This window comes from Eucalyptus grandis, chromosome 11, assembly GCF_016545825.1.
Source record: "Eucalyptus grandis isolate ANBG69807.140 chromosome 11, ASM1654582v1, whole genome shotgun sequence".
NCBI lineage: Eukaryota > Viridiplantae > Streptophyta > Magnoliopsida > Myrtales > Myrtaceae > Eucalyptus > Eucalyptus grandis.
The window spans coordinates 23,616,704-23,636,061 of NC_052622.1; the positions used below are offsets into that span (position 1 = coordinate 23,616,704).

General features: G+C 40.4%; 2 protein-coding genes across 6 annotated transcripts; both read left to right on the forward strand.

The window, feature by feature from the left end:
* Positions 1 to 4,017: 4,017 nt before the first annotated feature.
* LOC104445667 (probable tyrosine-protein phosphatase DSP4) lies at positions 4,018 to 7,712 on the forward strand. 2 transcript variants are annotated; one of them, XM_010059575.3, is made up of 6 exons: positions 4,018 to 4,583; positions 4,717 to 4,810; positions 5,826 to 5,891; positions 6,606 to 6,663; positions 6,760 to 6,803; positions 6,895 to 7,712. In XM_010059575.3, exons 1-6 carry the CDS (start codon positions 4,375 to 4,377, stop codon positions 7,078 to 7,080), a joined length of 657 nt encoding a protein of 218 aa, XP_010057877.2. In that variant the 5' UTR covers positions 4,018 to 4,374; the 3' UTR covers positions 7,081 to 7,712. The 2 variants fall into 2 exon arrangements, with proteins under 2 accessions (XP_010057877.2, XP_010057878.2); XM_010059576.3 differs by lacking the exon at positions 5,826 to 5,891 and having other exon boundaries at positions 4,024 to 4,583.
* Positions 7,713 to 12,253: 4,541 nt separating this feature from the next.
* Positions 12,254 to 18,993, forward strand: LOC104445668 (F-box protein CPR1). 4 transcript variants are annotated; one of them, XR_726044.3, is made up of 4 exons: positions 12,254 to 13,474; positions 13,572 to 13,668; positions 14,671 to 14,733; positions 15,831 to 18,993. XR_726044.3 is itself a non-coding variant. In XM_010059577.3 (3 exons), the coding sequence occupies exons 1-2, from the start codon at positions 12,530 to 12,532 to the stop codon at positions 14,708 to 14,710; spliced, it is 1,179 nt and encodes a 392-aa protein (XP_010057879.2). In that variant the 5' UTR covers positions 12,256 to 12,529; the 3' UTR covers positions 14,711 to 14,733; positions 15,831 to 18,993. The 4 variants fall into 4 exon arrangements, 2 of the variants coding, with proteins under 2 accessions (XP_010057879.2, XP_039161467.1); XR_005547821.1 differs by having other exon boundaries at positions 12,256 to 13,668; positions 14,671 to 18,137; positions 18,224 to 18,993; XM_010059577.3 differs by having other exon boundaries at positions 12,256 to 13,668.
* The last annotated feature ends 365 nt before the right edge of the window (positions 18,994 to 19,358 follow it).

Here is a 19,358-nt window from a genome sequence, read left to right on the forward strand (position 1 = left end):
AATTCGACGGGGCCTGCAGTACTTCCTTGTTTGTTGTCTCCATTTGTGACTTCGACGTATTTGCCCTTCCAATCGCGAGGTGCGTAAGCAGTTCGGCTCGAGAAGACGAAGAAAGCAAAACAGCAGCATACGGGTGGCCCCATCGAGCCGTATCCGGATCCAGAAACTTTTTCGGCAGATCCAAACGGAACTCGTGTGGGAAAAGCAAAGGACCCTTTTAGAAAAGGTGTCGACCGTCCGTGCAACCTGTGATTCACACGGATCATCCGTGCTTCTCACTGATCGATCGTTGTCGACGCACCATCCACCGACGTAGAAAAACACGACACGCCACGATCACTTCGACAGGTCGCAATCCGTCCACCTACTCAAGACATAAACCAACCATTGCCAAAGCCACTTTCCGGGCGAGGTAGGCCTAGTCCCGGAAACACGAGCCACCAGAATTTGTTGCCATCTCGTGCACGATTCATTTTTATAGTCGACGAAACTATGCATGATCTATAGTGATCGTGATAAACGTAAGAAGCGTTTATGCTTTAGGATATGCTCATGCTAAAAAGATTCTTTATGACTGATGGACCTACATAAACAAGTCTAGAGGAATGGAAAGTTCACGTTGGTAGCAAGATGTTATGTCTATGGTATCTACACCACTATCGTTGTTAAATTATCTTGACAAAAATAGTTGGTCATATCCACGAAGCAACGTACCGCATGGATATTAATAGGTGGACTATGTGAATATCAACAATGCTACTTAGTGGATGTCAACTAAGCTACTGCATGGATATTTCAAGGATTACATTTGAATATCAGCGAGGCAAACACTGGATATTTGCAAGCAACTACATGGATATTAGCATAATTTGCACTTGAATATTAGTAAGCGTTGAATATTATGACAGTACTACAATGGCTGAATATCAAGAGACCACTTACTCTACCAACAGCGACAATCTTATCACGAACTTCAAAACTATTACTTTCAGATAATTCATCTCATCCCACGATAACTTTTATGATCTGGTATGGATTCCATTTTTAGAAGATATTGATTTAATTTCTATCTTAAGATTATATTTGTGATATAATTAATCATGCAAAATATCTTAATTGATTGAAAATCGTCCCAAAGACAAAATTCTTTCCTTAATTGAGGAACTCCACATATGGAAACTAAAATTTAACTGTATTGACGATTAAATTGATGGGTTCTTTGATTGTTCCATCTCAAAGTCTATCCTAATCTTCTTGTCAATTTTCCAACGACTAGTTTGGAATCCTCATGAAAATTATCCAACGAGATGTTCTGGATGACAATGAGTATTAAAGAAGTCCAACGCGCTGAAGAGAGAGCAATCTACGATTAACAATTCCAAAGTTCAAAAGAGCTTCACATTGTTTCATTGTTTTTAGTGAGATTACAAATGTAATCATTTGAAAAGTGTTGGCAATGACTTTGGTGCAAGAAAATGAGTCATATCAGCTTGTATATAGGCAATACAACCTCGAGGAGAAAAGCTTATTAGAATCCACAAAGCTATCGGTGTGGGAGAGTAGATATAGGTCTACACAAAGCTGAATCACTATAAAGCACTCTGTGCAAAGTCTTCTATCTCTTTGATTATATTTATGTATTACTCAATAGAAACAACACACTCAACGATCTAAGTACCACTAGAATTTGATCATGTTCATAACGACTCTCGTAGTCACACCCATATCCACTTGACTCTAGCATTTATTTGTCAAGTTTTATAAAATCACATATTCACACCCTCTAGATAATACTATTAGCCACTTCAGAATTGATTTTCTCGATGGCCAAGTAGCTACAAAAGCACAACCATGTCACAGCGGTGCGCCCCTCAGGACAGCGGGCTTCACTAGCATGGCCGAAATTTCCTCCTCAACAGCTCATGCACATAATGAAGTTGGAAGATGAGCTCGGAGCTTTCACATTCGTAGGCACGATACCCATTTGCCGAACAAGCAGCCTTGGTCATAACCAAGCAAAGGGATTTTTCACTCTCTCAATGATAACAATTGTTCTTATGTCGACTCAATAAAATTGAACTGAACAGATTCGAAATCTATTAACAGATAGAATGTGAGATTTTGTGAGACTATTCCAAATTGTTCTAAAAACTTAAACCATTCATCTAATAGTTTAAGTTATTAGAATAGTCGACGGTAACCCCATAAAATCTCACATAATATCGAAAGCGTGAAGAGCTTTTGAGTTAAAATTTTTCCCATTATACTGATCCAGTTCCATTATAAATTTTTTGGTTCAGTTTGGTGTCGAGACAATCAAAACCAAACTGAGTTAAGGAATATTCGGTTCTCAAACTTCACTTTCAAAGCCAGCCACCAGCCATATTAAAAATTGGTGGACCTGCTTGAGTTGTCTATAGTGCCGCTTTCGTCCTACTTTCCCCGAATCGACATCGTTAATTAAGAAAAACTAGTCTCTCCACCCGTCAAAGTCCAATGTCCAATCAGATTAATCTATCAATTTCCTAAGTTTCCAGGAATTGTCCTTGGGACCATGTTTTACTATACGCCGCGTCATCCGTCAACTAAAGTTTAGGACAAATTCATGTACTTCTCGTCCCCTTTTCCCCTTACGCTTTCCCTGATTTAGCAATTTTTCTCTTCTTTTTTTTATAAGTAAAAGGGCGAGGAAGGGTACTCAGAGCAATTATCCCTATGACTCAAAGAAAATAACTCAAATGATCTTTGAATGTGATTCGATCCGTAATGCGAATTCTTAATTTCTAATTTGTTCAATGTGATCTCCAGGCTTTTAGTGCATATTCAATGTAGTTCCAAGACTATGAAAATATTCGATATTGTCCTACACTTGAATTAACACAAGAACAATATTAAATGTTTTATATAATTTAAGGACTTGACGGAACATGTACATTGAGTTAAAGTTCAATAATAAAATACTATGGATCATATGACACATCGAATCATTATACCAATCCAATTCTATTATAAATTTTTCGGTTCAGTTCGGTACCGAGACAATCAAAACCAAACTGAGTTAAGGAATATTCGGTTCTCAAACTTCACTTTCAAAGCCAGCCACCGGCCATATTAAAAATTGGTGGACCTTTTTGAGTTGTTTATAGTGCCGCTTTCGTCCCACTTTCACCGAATCGACGTCGTTAATTAAGAAAAACTAGCCTCTCCACCCATCAAATTCCAATCAGTTTAATCTATCAATTTCCTAAGTTTCCAGGAATTGTCCTTGGGACCATTTTTTACTATACGCCGCATCATCCGTCAACTAAAGTCTAGGACAAATTCATGTACTTCTCATCCCCTCTTTCGCTTTCCCCGATTTAGCAATTTTTCTTTTCTTTTTTTTATAAGTAAAAGGGCGAGGAAGGGTACTCTGACCAATTATCCCTATGCCTCAAAAGAAAATAACTCAAATGATCTTTGAATGTGATTTAATGTGCAATACGGTCTCTTAATTTCTAATTTGTTCAATGTAATCTTCAGGCTTTTAGTGTATATTTAATGTAATCCCAAGACTATATTAAAATATTCGACATTGTCCTGCACTTGAATTAACACAAGAACATTATTGAATATTTTTATATAATTTAAGGACTTGACAGAATATGTACATTAAGTTAAAGTTCGATAATAAAAGACTATGAATCATGTGACACATCGAATCAAAAAATCACAAATCATTTGTGCTATGATCTATAAAATTCACCAAGAGGGCTTCACACACACCGCGGGAATGTTCAATCGAAAGCCCCCTCCCCGATCCTTACATGAATGGACCCACCACCACAGAAGCTCCCATCGACGTGTCGATATTCAAATGCTCGAAAATACAAATTGATCTAAAATTCATTCGTGACTTGGCTCGACTTCCTTCAAGAGGAAGGGGTTGGGTTTCCAAATCTCCCCTCGAAAGCCCCACCAAATGTGCCAAAAATTTAGGGATGACATGCTCGAAAATACAAATTGATCAAAGATTCGCTCGTGACTTGCCTCGAAATCTCTTTGGAGGAGGGGGCCCGGGTTTCGGGTCGTCCTCCCCCAATTTGAGCAAGAAAATTTCGACGCTCTTTCCTTGCGTCTTCCTTGCTGCCCACGCCAAAAGCGCGCGAGCCCGACTTCCGCGTAGAAAATATAAAAGGTCAAACGGATCAGGCCCGAAACAACATCTCCTTTCGCCTATCAAATCCCTAAATTCCAGACGCCTTTCTCCGCTCGAAGATCCCGATCCCCGATTCCCGATTCCGGGAATCGAATTCGGGAAATCGAACTTTTGCCCACCGGCGATCGGCTCCTCGATTCCAACCTCCCGTTTTAAATTTCCCTTTTTGGCGCGAAATGCCCATGAAGCTCGACGCCCCCAACGGCGGCGCTGCCGCGGCGGCGGTGGCGGCGAACGGGGCGGAGGGGGAGAGGGAGAGGGACGGGGACGAGCTGTTCGTGCCGCCGCTCAACTTCGCGATGGTCGACGGCGGCTTGTTCAGGTCGGGTTTCCCCGACGGCGCCAACTTCAGCTTCTTGCAGTCGCTCGGGCTCCGGTCCGTCATGTGAGTGCTGCGGCGACGTCGCCGGCGGCGGCGGTGGCGGCTGTTTCTTCGGGGGCGGTTTGCGCTCGGTCGTTTCCGTGTGTGTCTTGAATGTGGCCTGATTGTGGTTGTGGGTTTTGTGGGATTGTTGCAGATGTTTGTGCCCCGAGCCTTATCCGGAGGCGAACAGCGAGTTCCTGGCGGCCAATGGGATTCGGCTTTTCCAATTCGGGATCGAGAATTGCAAGGTAAATGCTCCGGAATGGCCCTTTGGTTTTCCCTTTCTCAGGTGACGGTGACTTGGTGAGTGGGGATGGAATTGTCGGAATCAGAATTTAATCGTTGGATGTGAATTGGCGATTGGGGATAGAAGTTATAACCGTTGGAATCTGTGGTTGTTGACGACAAATGGCTTCTTTCGTATCACTTTGTATAGGACTCTTATTCAACTCTAGCAAAGTGATGTCACAATTTTGGAGATACCCTTTTTCCCGTTTTCGAATGACTATGAAGTTTGGTTACTTGATGCGATGCTAAGATATGCATCAAATTTTTATTTTTTATTTTTTAAATGGTGTGGTCCGTGGGTTTTTGTCAATGAACTAGCTGCAGAGTCTTCTTAATGCTTCTGCTTGCATGTTGCATGGAGCGAGGATAGCCTAACCTTCACTTAATGTGGTTTACTATCGTAGACTATCTTATGCCACGTTAGAGGCTACTTTTTAAGCATGAGCTGCTTTTGTCCTTGACTTGTGTTCGTATGGAAAATAATCTACCCGTGGCTGTTTACTCACATGATCATGTGCTATGCAATCAACTTTTTAAGATAGGACGGCTACTGGGTAATTTAAATTATTGCCCTTATCTCTTTGCAAAAAGAAAAGGGTACACAGCAGAGATGACAACAAAATACTTTATCTGTGAATCATCCTGCCTCCAGTGAAGCTGCCAAAAAATAAACTGCCCATCCTGACTATTCAAAGATGGATGCTGGGCTAGCTGTTGGTAGCCCTCAGCCTCTGATGTAACAAGGCGAAGAATAATGGCCTTAAGCATTGTTGAGCAGGTGTGCTTTCATAAGAAACCAGTACTGCTCGTTTTCTTGCACCTTGGACACTTTGAGTGCATCTGATATCAGTGGTGTCATGCTTCGAAGGATCTTACTGGTCATAGAATCGTAATCAATCTTCTTGCCAGACAATGATAATCCTGTTCTTCTGTGCCTCCTAAACAAATGTCCTGTGACTTGTGTTTTGCTGCTAGGAATTTGAATCCATGTCAAGTGGATGCATTCATATCAGAAGTGTTCACAAGACTCGAGAATACGAAGTAAATTGCTTCAATTGCTTTCTGTAATTTGCACTTGCTTGGGGTGTGATAAAATCTCTTTTAGCAGCAGATACACATGGCTTTCCCGTGTTTCAATTTATGGATGACCTTGCTTTTTATGAGTCCTTCGCATACCAGCTGGAACTACAGATGGTGCTAATATTAGGTTGAACCAACCCCTGCCATGGGACCTCACTAGTGTTGAGAATCTGAGATGTGAAACAGGTGGACAATATTAGATAATAAAAAATAAATATATAAAATGCAAGTTGCATCATTGCAGGGTGTTGGGAAATTGGACAGGAAATAACTTTGGTTTGTAACAAGCTATTGAGCTAAGAGAACTGAAGATTGTGATTAGGGGGTATCAAACAATAATTTCTGGTCAGACGATGAGGCTTGTTACTGTATATTGTAGCAGATTCATGCTACTTCATTTATTGAAGTAGTAAAATTCTCTTGCTCCAGCAAAAGAAGAGAAAAATAAACAACAAAGCTCTTTTCTGAATCTTCTACATGATATGTACGTTATAGTTTTCACGTTTTTCTAATCTACGTCAACATTTCAAGTCCTCATGAGATGATTAGTATATAGATATACATGGCTGTAGTAGAAAAATTGCATTTTATTTCAAATAAAATGATATATTTGGTGCAAGAGTGTCCTAACATACTGTAACAGTTCTTATTATTGATCGATGTTATTCTGTACAGGAACCTTTCATCAATATTCCAGATGAAGCAATTCGTGAAGCGCTGAAAGTACTCCTTGGTATAACTAAATATATGATGTGACTTCACATTATGAGTGGTTAGCTTGCCTGTTGGACATTTGCTCAAGTATTTGGTTCTTTCCTTGTGGTCGCAGATGTAAGGAACCACCCTGTCTTAATCCACTGCAAACGTGGGAAGGTACCCCTCGTTTCCTCTTTACCCATTATTTTCTTGAAGATTGAGTTATAAGCCCATGTTGACCAACGATCTGCTCATCAATGGCTTGCAGCACCGAACTGGTTGTCTTGCGGGATGCCTAAGAAAGTTACAGAGGTGGTGTCTGTCTTCTATCTTTGATGAGTACCAGAGGTTTGCCGGCACTAAAGCTAGAGTATCGGATCAGAGATTTATAGAGTTGTTCGATATCTCAAGCTTGAAGCACTCGCCAATGTCATTTTCGTGTTTAAAAAGATGATGATGTTGATATTTTCAGCTGTTGCTGCCAACTATCAAGGGTTCAAAAGGAGTGTCCAAGTTAGTGAAGTCGAGTCACAGTATGTTTCCTATCTTTAATACTTTCAACACTGTCTTCAGGGTAGATTAGTGTGCAAAGTAGAAAATTTTAATTTTTGGGGACTATTGGGTCGATATCTGGGAGTAGAACGGGCTGCAATGCGAACGTTGTTGTTAACTGCTCTCTGTGTATTATCTTTTCCATTTGTTCATCAGAGTCACTGACTATGTTAGTTGATATGTCAGCTTCTCATTTCGACAAGAGATCATGGCATTAGTTGGGTTAGTTGGGCATTTTGAGCTGTGTAGCACTTGCCAATCTCATTTTCTTTTGCTGGAAAGGACCATGCGTGGGCCGGCTTTCGAGCCGTCGCTAGCAACCAACCACCGCGGTAGCAAAAATTGGGTATCATAGTTGTTGCCTTCCGAGAGTAGCACAGGATGCAAAGTAGATGTTCATAGCATGGATGAGTGGGTGAACTTTATCTGAGTAGTGGTAGTGGTGTATCCTGTAATTCACTCTGAGCCTAGTGGTGTTTTCTGTAATTCACTCTGAACCTTCTTCTCAATCCTATCATAGTTGGTCGTGTGTCAGATAAAGCTCTACTCATAATGCAGCCCCTCCACGCATTTTCTGCATGATGGCGACATCATGATTCGAGGTGCAGACTGATTGACTTTTTTTATCTGCAAGTTGGAGGACCACTCTCTGAAGAGATTAGACATTGGTGGGGGGGATCACCCTCACCTCCCCCAAGCCTTTGCCCTTCCCCATTCGTAGTGCGGCCTCTGTTCTGATGAGGGAGCACTTCTCCAAGTTGGATTTTCCTGTGATCTGCACTCCACGGAGCACGTGACCCCACATGTAATCACGTGACTTCTGGCTTGGGGCAAACTTGCCACCGAATCTCGCTGCTGAGCAGCGGAACTGTCGAGGCAAAAAGAGATTGTGCATCGTACACAGCATCGAGTTCCTCTCTTCTCGATGAAGTTTTATTATATAAAGGTTGAGGCCAATAAGTCTGTCTAGGGGCGGATGATGGGATCGTAAGGTGTGACGCTAAAGATTATAGCATGCCGTGCCAAATAATGCGATGGACTGCAATTAAGTATATAATTGGACGAAATATTTCGTGGGTCAGTATTGATATGAGATTTTTTATGACTTTTAAATTAGCATTATTGTATTTTGATTGACAGAGAAAATATGTTTTGGGCCCCGGAAAAATTAGGTTCTTTGCACAAAAAAGAATTAGGTGGAGATTGGGTCAGTTTCCAACCAGTCGATGCTTTACCTAAATGTCGCCATTGCTGTCAGATAATTTAGCATTAAATCACGCAATCACGCAATCATTTAATAGCTTTTCAGAATTCTTGCTCTGACTTTTCGGCATGGTGTCATTGGTGGTTTTCATTTGGTGCAGCTGTTAAATTGCCGCCTTTGGATTTTTTTATGAAAAGCACGACAAGTGCCCCCGGTCAAAGGTTCGAAACCGTCTCTAGGGGCGGGTGGGCACATTGGTCAAAAAAAGAGATCTAATTGCTTCTATTTTTTTTTGTCAAATAGAGAGATCTAATTTTCATAGATCTATACTATGTATTCTTTTCAGACATCGCACATATTCGATTGGGGGCATGGGCGGTCCCTTGTTCCTTCAACTTTGCATTGGAATCACGCTTTCCAAACGTCGATAATTTCGGATCTCCCCTTGAAATTCGCCGCCCATTGTTTTTTGTCTTCTCCTTCTTTGCATCTATTCGTTCCTTTCGATCCACAAAATGTGGCCTGCGCGTGGATCAGATCATGATGCTGTCCTTTTCAAAATCGAAAAAAAATCGGAAAAAGGCGGTCCGCATGGCTTCAGATCTACGAAACATCAAGACAGATTTAGACATCGTTCACGCCGCTTATTATCTATGAAGATTTTAAATTGACAAGCACGCCACTTAAAACCCATATCTAAATTGCTAAACGTTCGAAGTTTATTTCCTCTTTACACCGCGCTAAGTCCATCGCTTTTAGTATACATACATATACGTATGCATACGTATGCATATACGTATATTTACTTAATCAATTTCGGTTTTGTAATCTAGCATTTATAGCTGCCAAAGATGTTGCCGCCTTGGCACCATCAATGCTTGTCGTCTAATTAATGCAAAAGGTTCTCCCAAGGCACCCGTGACAGCTTTGGCGGAAATAACAAGGCAGATATTGCTTTCCTTTCTGTACGAAGAAAATGACGAATAATTCATAAATTTTAATTCAATTTTACACTATCGACCCCAATTTTTTTATTTATTAAATATGGTTTCGAATTTTAGTCCAATATTCAATGTCATTTCCGAACTTTTATTATGTTCAATGTAATCCTTAATATTTTTGTATATGTTCAGTTTAGTTCATGAATTATAAAAAATATTCAATATTGTTTGAGAACTTAAATTTGTGAAAATATAATATTGATATTTTTATATAATTTGGACACTAACTTGAATATTTACAAAGAAAAAAATTATAAACTATATTAAAGAAAATAAAAGTTTAGAGATGATACTATAAATAATCATGAATGTCAAACCTAAAGTTTGAACAAATAGTCCCACCCACGTGAAGCTTGGCCATAGGCTAGGGGTTCGACTCTTAGGGTCCACCAAAACTCCTAGAGTAGTTCCGTTACTTAAGCAAGGAGGCCATGGCTAAGTTGCTAGGTTAGTCTCTCTCAAAGTATAGTTGGTGTTATGCTCCTGTAAGATGAGTTAAGCCGGATCCTCAATAAAAAAAAAAAAAGTTTGAACAAATAGTCTCAAGAGATGCCAAAATGAGCTAACTTTCAAGATTGAAATAGACAAATCACGTGAGTTTTTTTTTTTTTTGAGCAACAAATCACGTGAGTTTACCTATAAATAAATTTTGCCATCAAATCAAATTTCCATCACCATAATCAATTTCAGCTCGCACGATTGGTATCGATGTTTTTTTCTCGACATTAACGCCATCACGAAATAAATACTTTCGAAATCAATGACAGTGACATATAATATAATCTAGAAAAATTCAACTTTGGGAGGCGAGATTTGCATAATCAGTTGCGCACTTTGATGATGATTTACGACTAATGATCATAGAAAATGACGCCAATGGTAATTAATTATACATTGGCCCTGCGTAACTTGAGGACTAATCGTCAATAAAGAAGACTTATATGAGACGCATCGACATAAAATTAAGAACCGAAGGATTAGTTGTCACGATCAAGTTTTTTCTTCAGTAATGGTCAAGATTCATTAGTACAAAATCGAACCACCTCAAACCTACCGTTCCCATAAAAGAAAAAAAAAAAACTACCGTTCCGACAAAGGAGGCTAGAGAGGAAGGCAGTAATTGTCACCATCCTAAAATCGGGTCAATCCAACAACCCCGTCAGATCTAATCAGTGCGGTAGCACATGCACACTCAAGATTACTTTAACAACACGACACGACACGACATGACACGATGTGCCAAAGCATTGATAACATAAATCGAGATTAAATTAGTAAATATCAGCAGGCTTTCCCGGCCCCGTTCAGGGCTCTTCTCCTCAGATCTGGAATCCCTCGAAACGCCTTCGTACATGAGACTCATTTATTCCGAATTTTCACTCCAAGTCCGCCTCTGGATCCGACCTCCCCCGGTAGTTTGTTGCGTGGATTTCCAGTCAGCAGCATTTTGGATGAAGCTGATAGATAGTCAAAAATTACCATCGAGTGGATCGGTTTGGAACTTTTCTTTGGTCTAGTAGCTCATAATATAAAAATTCACGAGCGTGTGGTTTGAGATTTTATTTTTTTGGTTGACCTTGAATTAAGGCACAACCGACGACATAAACTAGGGAAGCACTAGCATGAGGGCCCATCTCCCACAGCACTCCACTTTAGTCGCACAAAAGATGTGCGGAGTTTCAAACCCCTCTCCTCCCGGATGAGGGGGTAGGGTGCGAGCCAGTGCGTCCATCGCGAGGAGTGGTTCGAGATTTTTTGCAATAATAAAAGCAAGAAAAAATTACACAAATAATATATGAATTTTAGCTCCCTCAACTTTTAATTTGTTTGGTATGATTTTTAGACTTTAACCTAATATGTAATTTGATAAATGAACTTTTGTGGTCCATGAACTTTTATACATGTTTAATTTAATCCTCAAATTATATATAAAAAAAAAAAAAACTTAATAGGATACCATTGAATTTTTTCAACTATATAGTACAAAGACCACATTGAACATATACCAAAAGCATAAGGATTATATTGAGTTTAAATTTAGAAATTGTATTGAACAAATTGTATGTTAAGTTAAAATCGAGGGATCATTTATATCAATTAAAGAAAAAAAAAAGCTTGAACATGCTGAGAACCATAATCTGAGCAAGTCGTTAAAGGTTCATGAGAACCATATCACAATGTCACTCCCTATTCTTCCCTCCTCGAGAAGACAAAAATTGGGGAGGAATTAAGAGGTCTCACAATGATGAAGATAAACGTTACATTAGGATTTCGGTTCTAGCTACCACTAAGTAGACTGATATAATAGCCATCCGTACTTGGAGTAAGTGGAGGTAGGTGAAAATCCTACTTGACAGCCATTTAGGTTTCAAGAATCAGCTACCAAGCGTTGTACCTTAAATATAACCAAAAATATAGAAATCAAATTATATATATTTATATATATATAATTTTGCGAATATATTATACATTAAGTCAAAGTTCATGAATCGTATTAAATAAATTGTATATTAAGCCAAAATCGATGTATTATTTGTATCAATTTTATTTTTTTTGGTAACTCGGGAAATTCCATAAGTCGACCATAAGGGAGCGGCTGCAAGACCTAGATCACAGTATTCCAAATAAGAATTTCTAATGATACTTCTTCACACTTCTTCCCTTCGTGAGGGGAAAGAGTTCGAGTTAACTGCGTCACCGAAGGTGGTGGTTGTATCGATTTTTTTTTTCTAAAGTGAAGAAAAAAAAAAAAAAAACTTCAACATGGTGAGAACCCTTGACGGATAAGACTGCAAGCTGTCGGGCTGCACACCGTATAAAAAAGCCAGGTGCGGAACGGCTGCCAGGTCGCCTTCTCCCAACCGCACACCTCCCACCCAACCCGTACTCTCTCTCTCTCTCTATATCTCCATCTTCTCTATCTCGTCCTGTCAAGAAGAAGGAAGAAGACGAAGAAGGAAGGTGAAGAAGAAGCAAGAAGAAGAAGAAGAAGCAGCAGAAAAGGTGAGATCTCGATCTCGCACCGATGCTCTCGAATCGAACCTGTTCCTCCCCGATCCCCCCGCATCGATTCGCCTGAACCACAAAAAAAGTTCGCGTCCTTTTCCCTCCTTCGAGGCGTAGAGCAGTTAGGGCCTTGAGCATTCATGGCGGAACTCGCGGGCGATCTGCCCGGCGAGCTGGTGACCGAGATCCTGGACCGCCTCCCGGTCGAGTCGCTGCTCCGGTGCCGCTCCGTCTCCAAGCGGTGGCGCCGCATCATCGACAGCCGCGAGTTCGTCCGCTCCCACCTCGCCCGCTCCTTCGAGTCCACCGCCAACCTCACCCTCTTCTTCCGCCACTCCTCCAGCCTCTACTGCATCGACCTCACCTCCCTCCTCCGCCACGGCGGCGTCGCCGAGATGAACTACCCGCTCATGTGCTACAGCGACCAGATCCGCGTCCTCGGCTCCTGCAACGGCCTGCTCTGCATCTCCAACGCCGCCGACGACGTCGTCGTTTGGAACCCCGCCACGCGGAAGCACAAGTTCCTGCCGTACTCCGCCGTCGAGGTGCGGCGCTCCTCGGTTTTCTCCGTCTGCGTCTACGGGTTCGGGTACGACGAGAGGCAAGACGATTACGTGCTGCTGAGGCTGGTCCAGCTCGTGACGGAGCCGATCGAGTCGGAAGTTAGTATCTACAGCTTGAAGGATAACGCTTGGAGGCGGCTCAAGGACATGCCGTACTCCCTCGTTTATCCCCGCAAGATGGGGGTTTTCGTGTGCGGCCATCTGCACTGGATAATGACGCGGGAGCTGGTGTCGGATTCGGCGAATCTGCTGGTGGCTTTCGATTTTCGAATTGAGGATTTTAAGGTGGTGGACCAGCCTGAAGGTATCGATAATAAGCTTGACATGGATTTGTCCGTCCTGGGAGGGTGTCTCTGCCTTAGCATTAACCGGAACCACATGGGTGTCGATGTGTGGATTATGAGAGAGTATGGATTGAGAGATTCATGGAATAAGTTGTTCTCGATACCGCAACCTGAAGTTGCGAGGCCTCTTGGGTTTGTCCGGCCGTTGGCTTACGCCAAGAATGGTCGTCAAGTTTTGGTAAGACAGGACAGTAAGAATCTCATTTTGTATGATCTACAGACTAAGGACATCGAGAGGGTTGATATAAACGGCATGCCAAATTCCTTTGAAGCAGAAATTTGTTTGAGAACCCTTGTTTCGGTCGATGATTATGGAGGATACACCAAGAAGAAGCAGCAAGAAGCGGAAGAGATTGAGAATAGGACCAAGAGGTAAGTATTTTGTGAAAAGTAGCATGTTCTTTTGTGTTAAGATTCCTCCCTCATATACAGAACCTGGTGTAGTGGGTTGCTTGTTCTTCTTCCTTCCTCTGGCATGTTTGTGAAGAAGGTGAAGCGAAAGAAACTTGTCCATGGCTTTTGGGATGGAAAAGGATAGCTCTTTCTGGAGGAAGAAGAGTTGTTCAATTGATGTGATGGATAATCAGATCCTCCCTACTTCTCCCTATTTCTGGACGTGATAACTTTTGGGTGGTTGTGTGATCTAATTAATTTGAAAATATGGACAAAGAATTGAGTAGAGTAGATGATTGAGAACTATGGGGAACTAATCTGGGAATTGGGAACTTGGAATCGAAGACTACGCGCCAAATTATGTTTCACAAAACAAAACAGCTGTGTGCTCCTTTATTTCTTTTTATTTATGTTTTTACTGATAAAAGAAAACATAAAACAGTTTGAAATTCCTTACCAAAAAAAATAAAAAATTCCATACCAAAAAAAAAAAAAAACAGTTAGAAATGAGAATTTATGTTATATAAGAGGAGTCTATGTATGATGCATATGAAGAAAACACATTCACAGAGGTTTCTATGGAAACAATAGGTTAGAGAACATCTATTTAAGATCTAAAACAGCCCAAAAAAAAAAAAAAAAAAAAAGGTTTTCCGTTGCTCTAATTTGTACTGATAAATAGGAATGAAGTTCCCCTTCTCGCAATTATTGTTCCATTCGATGTGTTAGCTTTAAGACTGCCAAAGTTGAGGGACAAAGATTTATGTTGATTTATTCTGATTACGTTCCATCCATTGTACCATTATGGTTGCTTAATGATAGATTTAATTGTCAGTCTGCCTCGTCTGCTTTCACTTATATATAGAATCTGCAACTAAATGTCTCTGGTAAATATTTGGTGACTTGGCTTACTCGCACCTCTCATCTTTACTACTGTTCTTGATTGTTTAGTTGATTAGAAACTGCCTTCCTCCTGTCCAGGGATGACTTCCTCTCGGTGGGCTTCAAGCTTGTTCTCTAATCGAGACATAGTTGTGCAAGGGGGTGAGTTATCTCTATGAACTGTGATTACTCTGATAAATGACTTCGCTTTACAAATTTTATCGAGCATGATTTTTTTATAAATTGGACTTTAATTGAGAAAATATCGCTCCAATTGTGTTGTCAATTTTTTAAGCAAAAACATCTTGTTTTAGAGGGAGGCAAACAGTTATTGTGTCTAAGTTATGTACTTAAGCATCAGATAGGGGTTTTATTTTCTAGATAAACCATCTAATGATAACACATGCTGTCTTGTCCCATCGATATGACATGGTCATGGAGAAATGAAACGTGAGCAAAGTTATAGCTAACTAGTAGGACGGAGATCGTGAAGGATTCTATAGTCGAGTTTTCCTGTCATTTGTTTATGCCCTCTTATCTTTCACCTTTTGTTATGCCTTTTTAACTTGCTATATATTCTGTGTTTTGTATTGTTTATACTTTCACGTATGTTTGAAGTCGTTGATGCATCCTTGCCATACTTGCATTGAAACAGTGTCAGTGTCAGTGGCTTTTTGTTTCTGAACTTCTTTAAGATGCGAATATAACTTTGCAGCATGTGTATGTTTGCCTAAAGATGTTGATATTTGTGGGTAGCCTTACCAACTTGTCATAGATGAAACATTTTCACTTTTTCTGGTTGCAATAGTGTATCTTTGCTTTCTTATGCTATGCCCTGTACAATAAAAGTTCCATCTATAACTTTAATTTACCATCTCTTTCTTGGGCTCTCTCTGGATCTGATCCTAGAACCTAAATCTAATCCCCGTAATACATAGGTGGGGGTCGAACCTCCCACCTGCCAAATTCCTTGTGGGATTTGTGATGACTGGTTTACAAATGCAATGGCTTTAATTTTAGCCCATCATCATAAACGGCATAAGGTTACTAAATTATTACTTCAAATTACTTCTAAAAGAGTGATGCATTTAGTAGTTCTTGAAACTTTCAACATAGGAGATCTGTTTTCCTTCCAATTCATGATATATCCTATGCGTGTAAGAGTGTCCTTTAATAAGTGAAAAACATATCTGAAAAGCAATTGCTACATGCTTTTATGTGTCCGAGGTCTTGCCATGACTGCCAATTGGTTTTTCCAGGTGTCACAAACTACTCAGCGAAGGAAATGCAGTAGGAGAAGTTAAGTTTTTTGCCTCAGTATTTAGATTCATGGCTCAACTTTCGACAATATGGACCAATGTATCATTGGGAAAGGTTTGGCAAAAAAAAGAGAAAAAAAGATGGATAAAAATAACTATCAGACCTGCCCAACATACCCCTCCAGTAAGTAGAGAATACTTTTTCCTTTCCCTGAAGAACAAACTGCTGAAAACTGCTGTCAACAGAAGTAACACAAAGAAGAACTAATTAGCACAATTAAGGAAACCTACTAAGCCCGCTGACAAGAACCATACAACTTGAAATTGAAGTTAAGGACCTTGACTATGGTATAATAAGTTGATCCTGTTGATCTGCTCCTTCAAGTCCTTGACCTTGGTGAGAGTTTTGTCAAAGGAGGACATGACATCCCTCAATTGAGTCCTCTTGGCACATGGCTCTCCTCGAGCCTTTTCTCCAACTACAACAATAGCGGTAACATCTGTTTCCAACTTTCTCTCAACCACTACCAACTCTCTCAACCATACTCTCTACAACTCGACCTAATAACAGTTGTCACAAGCAGACACTTGAGATCATGAACTGTGTGGCAGTTAGGCTTTGAATGACTCATTCACCCTTTAGTATAGTCATCTAAGCTCAGCCTTCCCCTGAACTATTGCTTACTCACTCACTTGGCCCATCTCGAATCATACAGACGAGTGTTTATACTTGAACTGATAGTTACTCTTGTATCGGAAATTCCAACCGGCTAGCTTGCCTTTGACATCATTATCGACGCTCCTATGAAAAATTGATGTTCTAAAACTCTACAGGGATGTTAAGCTAGAGGAGGAATGTGACATTTCAGTTCTGTAACATTCTCCCCAAGAATACTTTAAACATTCCCCAATTGAAAGTCACAATCAACTGCAGTAGTGGCAAGGTTTGGGGTTAAAAGTGTGCTCCAAATGGATGGATTATAGGTCCCTCTCAAAAGATTTTTGTTAATACTGATTGTCACAAGTTGATGTAGAGTGGATGAGCAGAGCCTTCTCCTGAAAATGACATTTTTGTGGAACCTGAGAGTGAATCGCGATCGGTTGAGGGAAGGTTCCATTCATGCTAATAGCATATGCTTGCAGGCTTTTATTGATCAAAGTGCCAAAATAAAAAGAAGCTGCTCCAATGCTTGTCTTCCAAGAGGAAAAGGTGACATGTAAGCTTTGTGGAGAGAAGCATGGGTAAAGCATGGGTAACCATAGCGTATGATACTGGCATTAGCAGCTGAAGAAGCTTTGTATCGATTCTAATCTCTTCTATGAGACATCATTTGATATCAGGTCAGGGTTATAGATCGAATAAAATTACATGGAGAGGGAAGATACCTACTTCTGGTCTAAAAGTGACTGCCAACTGTTGTCATCTTGGTATGTTATGCAAGGAAGTTTGCTTTTGATACAGTTTGGTGGCAATATACCACACAAGAAAGTTGCTGCAGCCATTTTTATAGTAGTGCCCAGAACACTATTAGAACAGAGCATCTATTTTGGTCCGGCCACACAAACCTAGTTCAACCCAAATCCATGTGAAGCATTGTTCTACAACAAGCTCTGTTAAACATTCCATATCCAGTGGGTTGAGGGCACTTTAATTGCCTGAGAGTGAGGAATGTCATGCAATGTTGTTGATTATTGGGAAGGTTTTTTCTGATGAATCGGGAGGTGGAGTTCTCCAAGGAAAGAGTCCCCTTATGAAGCATTGTTCTACAACGACTGTTAAAAAGTCTGTACCTAAAACCATATGACCTCAACTTATGTGGGATCTTTCTTTTGCTGCCGAGTTGACAACGGAGCTGTTTTGAGGTAATGCTTCCGAGCCATCATCGCTTAAGCAATCAGTATATCACTGAATAGTAGAGTTTCGTATGGACAGATTGAAGATTGAAGGTGAATATTTTTTTCCCTTAAATTTTGTCCTGTTGGAATGGGAGTTTGGGCACCTCATTTTATGCGATCTGCGGAGTTGGTTATGCTGGGTTCTGTAATGTTAATTATATAGGCTGTATTGTTGTTTGTGGAGTGTTGGATTTCATATCAAAGCGTATGGGGAAGGATCATCCAAGGTCTGCATTGTAATCACCCTAGGCGAAGCGGAATCTGATGTACTCTGGAGTGTACTCTGAATGCATGTTGTGGTTTGAATGTACTTAGATACCAGTAATTTCCAGCCTGTTCCATCCCGCACCGGCACGAGAATGTATCTTAGTTGCTCTATCTTGTCAGACGTATATGCAGGGGCGCATGCAGGTGCGTGTGATGAAATTGCGGTTCCTTCTCGTGTACAAGTTTAGAGTTCTTTTGCCTTTCACATCTTAGCCATTGCAATTGAACAGGTTGGGGAGCACCAGAAGACTTGTAGTTGACTTATCATCGTACTTCCACTACAGGTCGAATTGCGTGAGACCACATTTTAAGTCATCGGGGCCCTACAATTATGTCCTTTTTCCATGGAAATCTACTCCGGCGTGCACGTTACGAGTGCAGTACGCTTGTACGACTAGCCTGCCACCACCTTTGTTTTGCATTTTCTCGGTCCAGATTCCACAGGCCGAGACATTACTCATCGGCACGGTTTTCCACGAGAATCTTGACTAAGGAACCCTCGTGGATCACAACGTGCCCTTTTTTCCATGCTTGATGTTGTCTGGAATCAAGGGAAGAAAAGCTGCATGAGCCGAGTCAAGTCAAGGCACGGTTTCCAAAGGAATCTGGACTTAGAAATCCTCGTGGATCACACGGGCCATGCTACAGCGGGCTTGTGTTGACTGACCACGAAGAAAGAAGAGCCAGCATGAGCTTAGTCAAGGCACTAGTGTTGGGTGGGGCTGTACCCTTTTGAGCGGAGTCAACCTCGGAGCCGATTGTGTATTTTCACTTGCCCAAGCATAATTACGGGGGAAAAATAAAAGAAAAACAATCCCATTATTTTTTTGGAGAATAAAAATATCAATGCACAAGTTAGAAAGAAAAATAATAAAACTACGGATCAACATGATCTTTTCCTTCTCGGATTGAATGTCTTTTTGACCTCTGTTCAATTCATTGATCGAGTATCTGTACAAGAAGGTTGAACGTGGTGAGATTAAAACAGATTAAAAGATCATATTATTTCAAGTCACTTGCATGATCTTCTCTATAATCTTGCATTCCCGAGGGAGCTCACCTCTATCCCACTAGTGATAGCTTTACCAAAATCCCACCTATCCTTAAATCCTAAAACTGCATTTGACAGTCAGGATAAAATTTGGGATATGATATGATATCGGATATAATGGGATATAGACGGGGTAAAATTATCTCATGAGATAAATGTTGATATGATTTTTAATATTTATAATATGAAAGTTATTTTTATCGAATAACAAATTTATTAAATTAACAAAATTGAAATTATATTTCACTATGAATAATATTTGAATTCTAATTTAAAAATAAAAAATAAAAAAATATTTTTAATTAAAATATTTA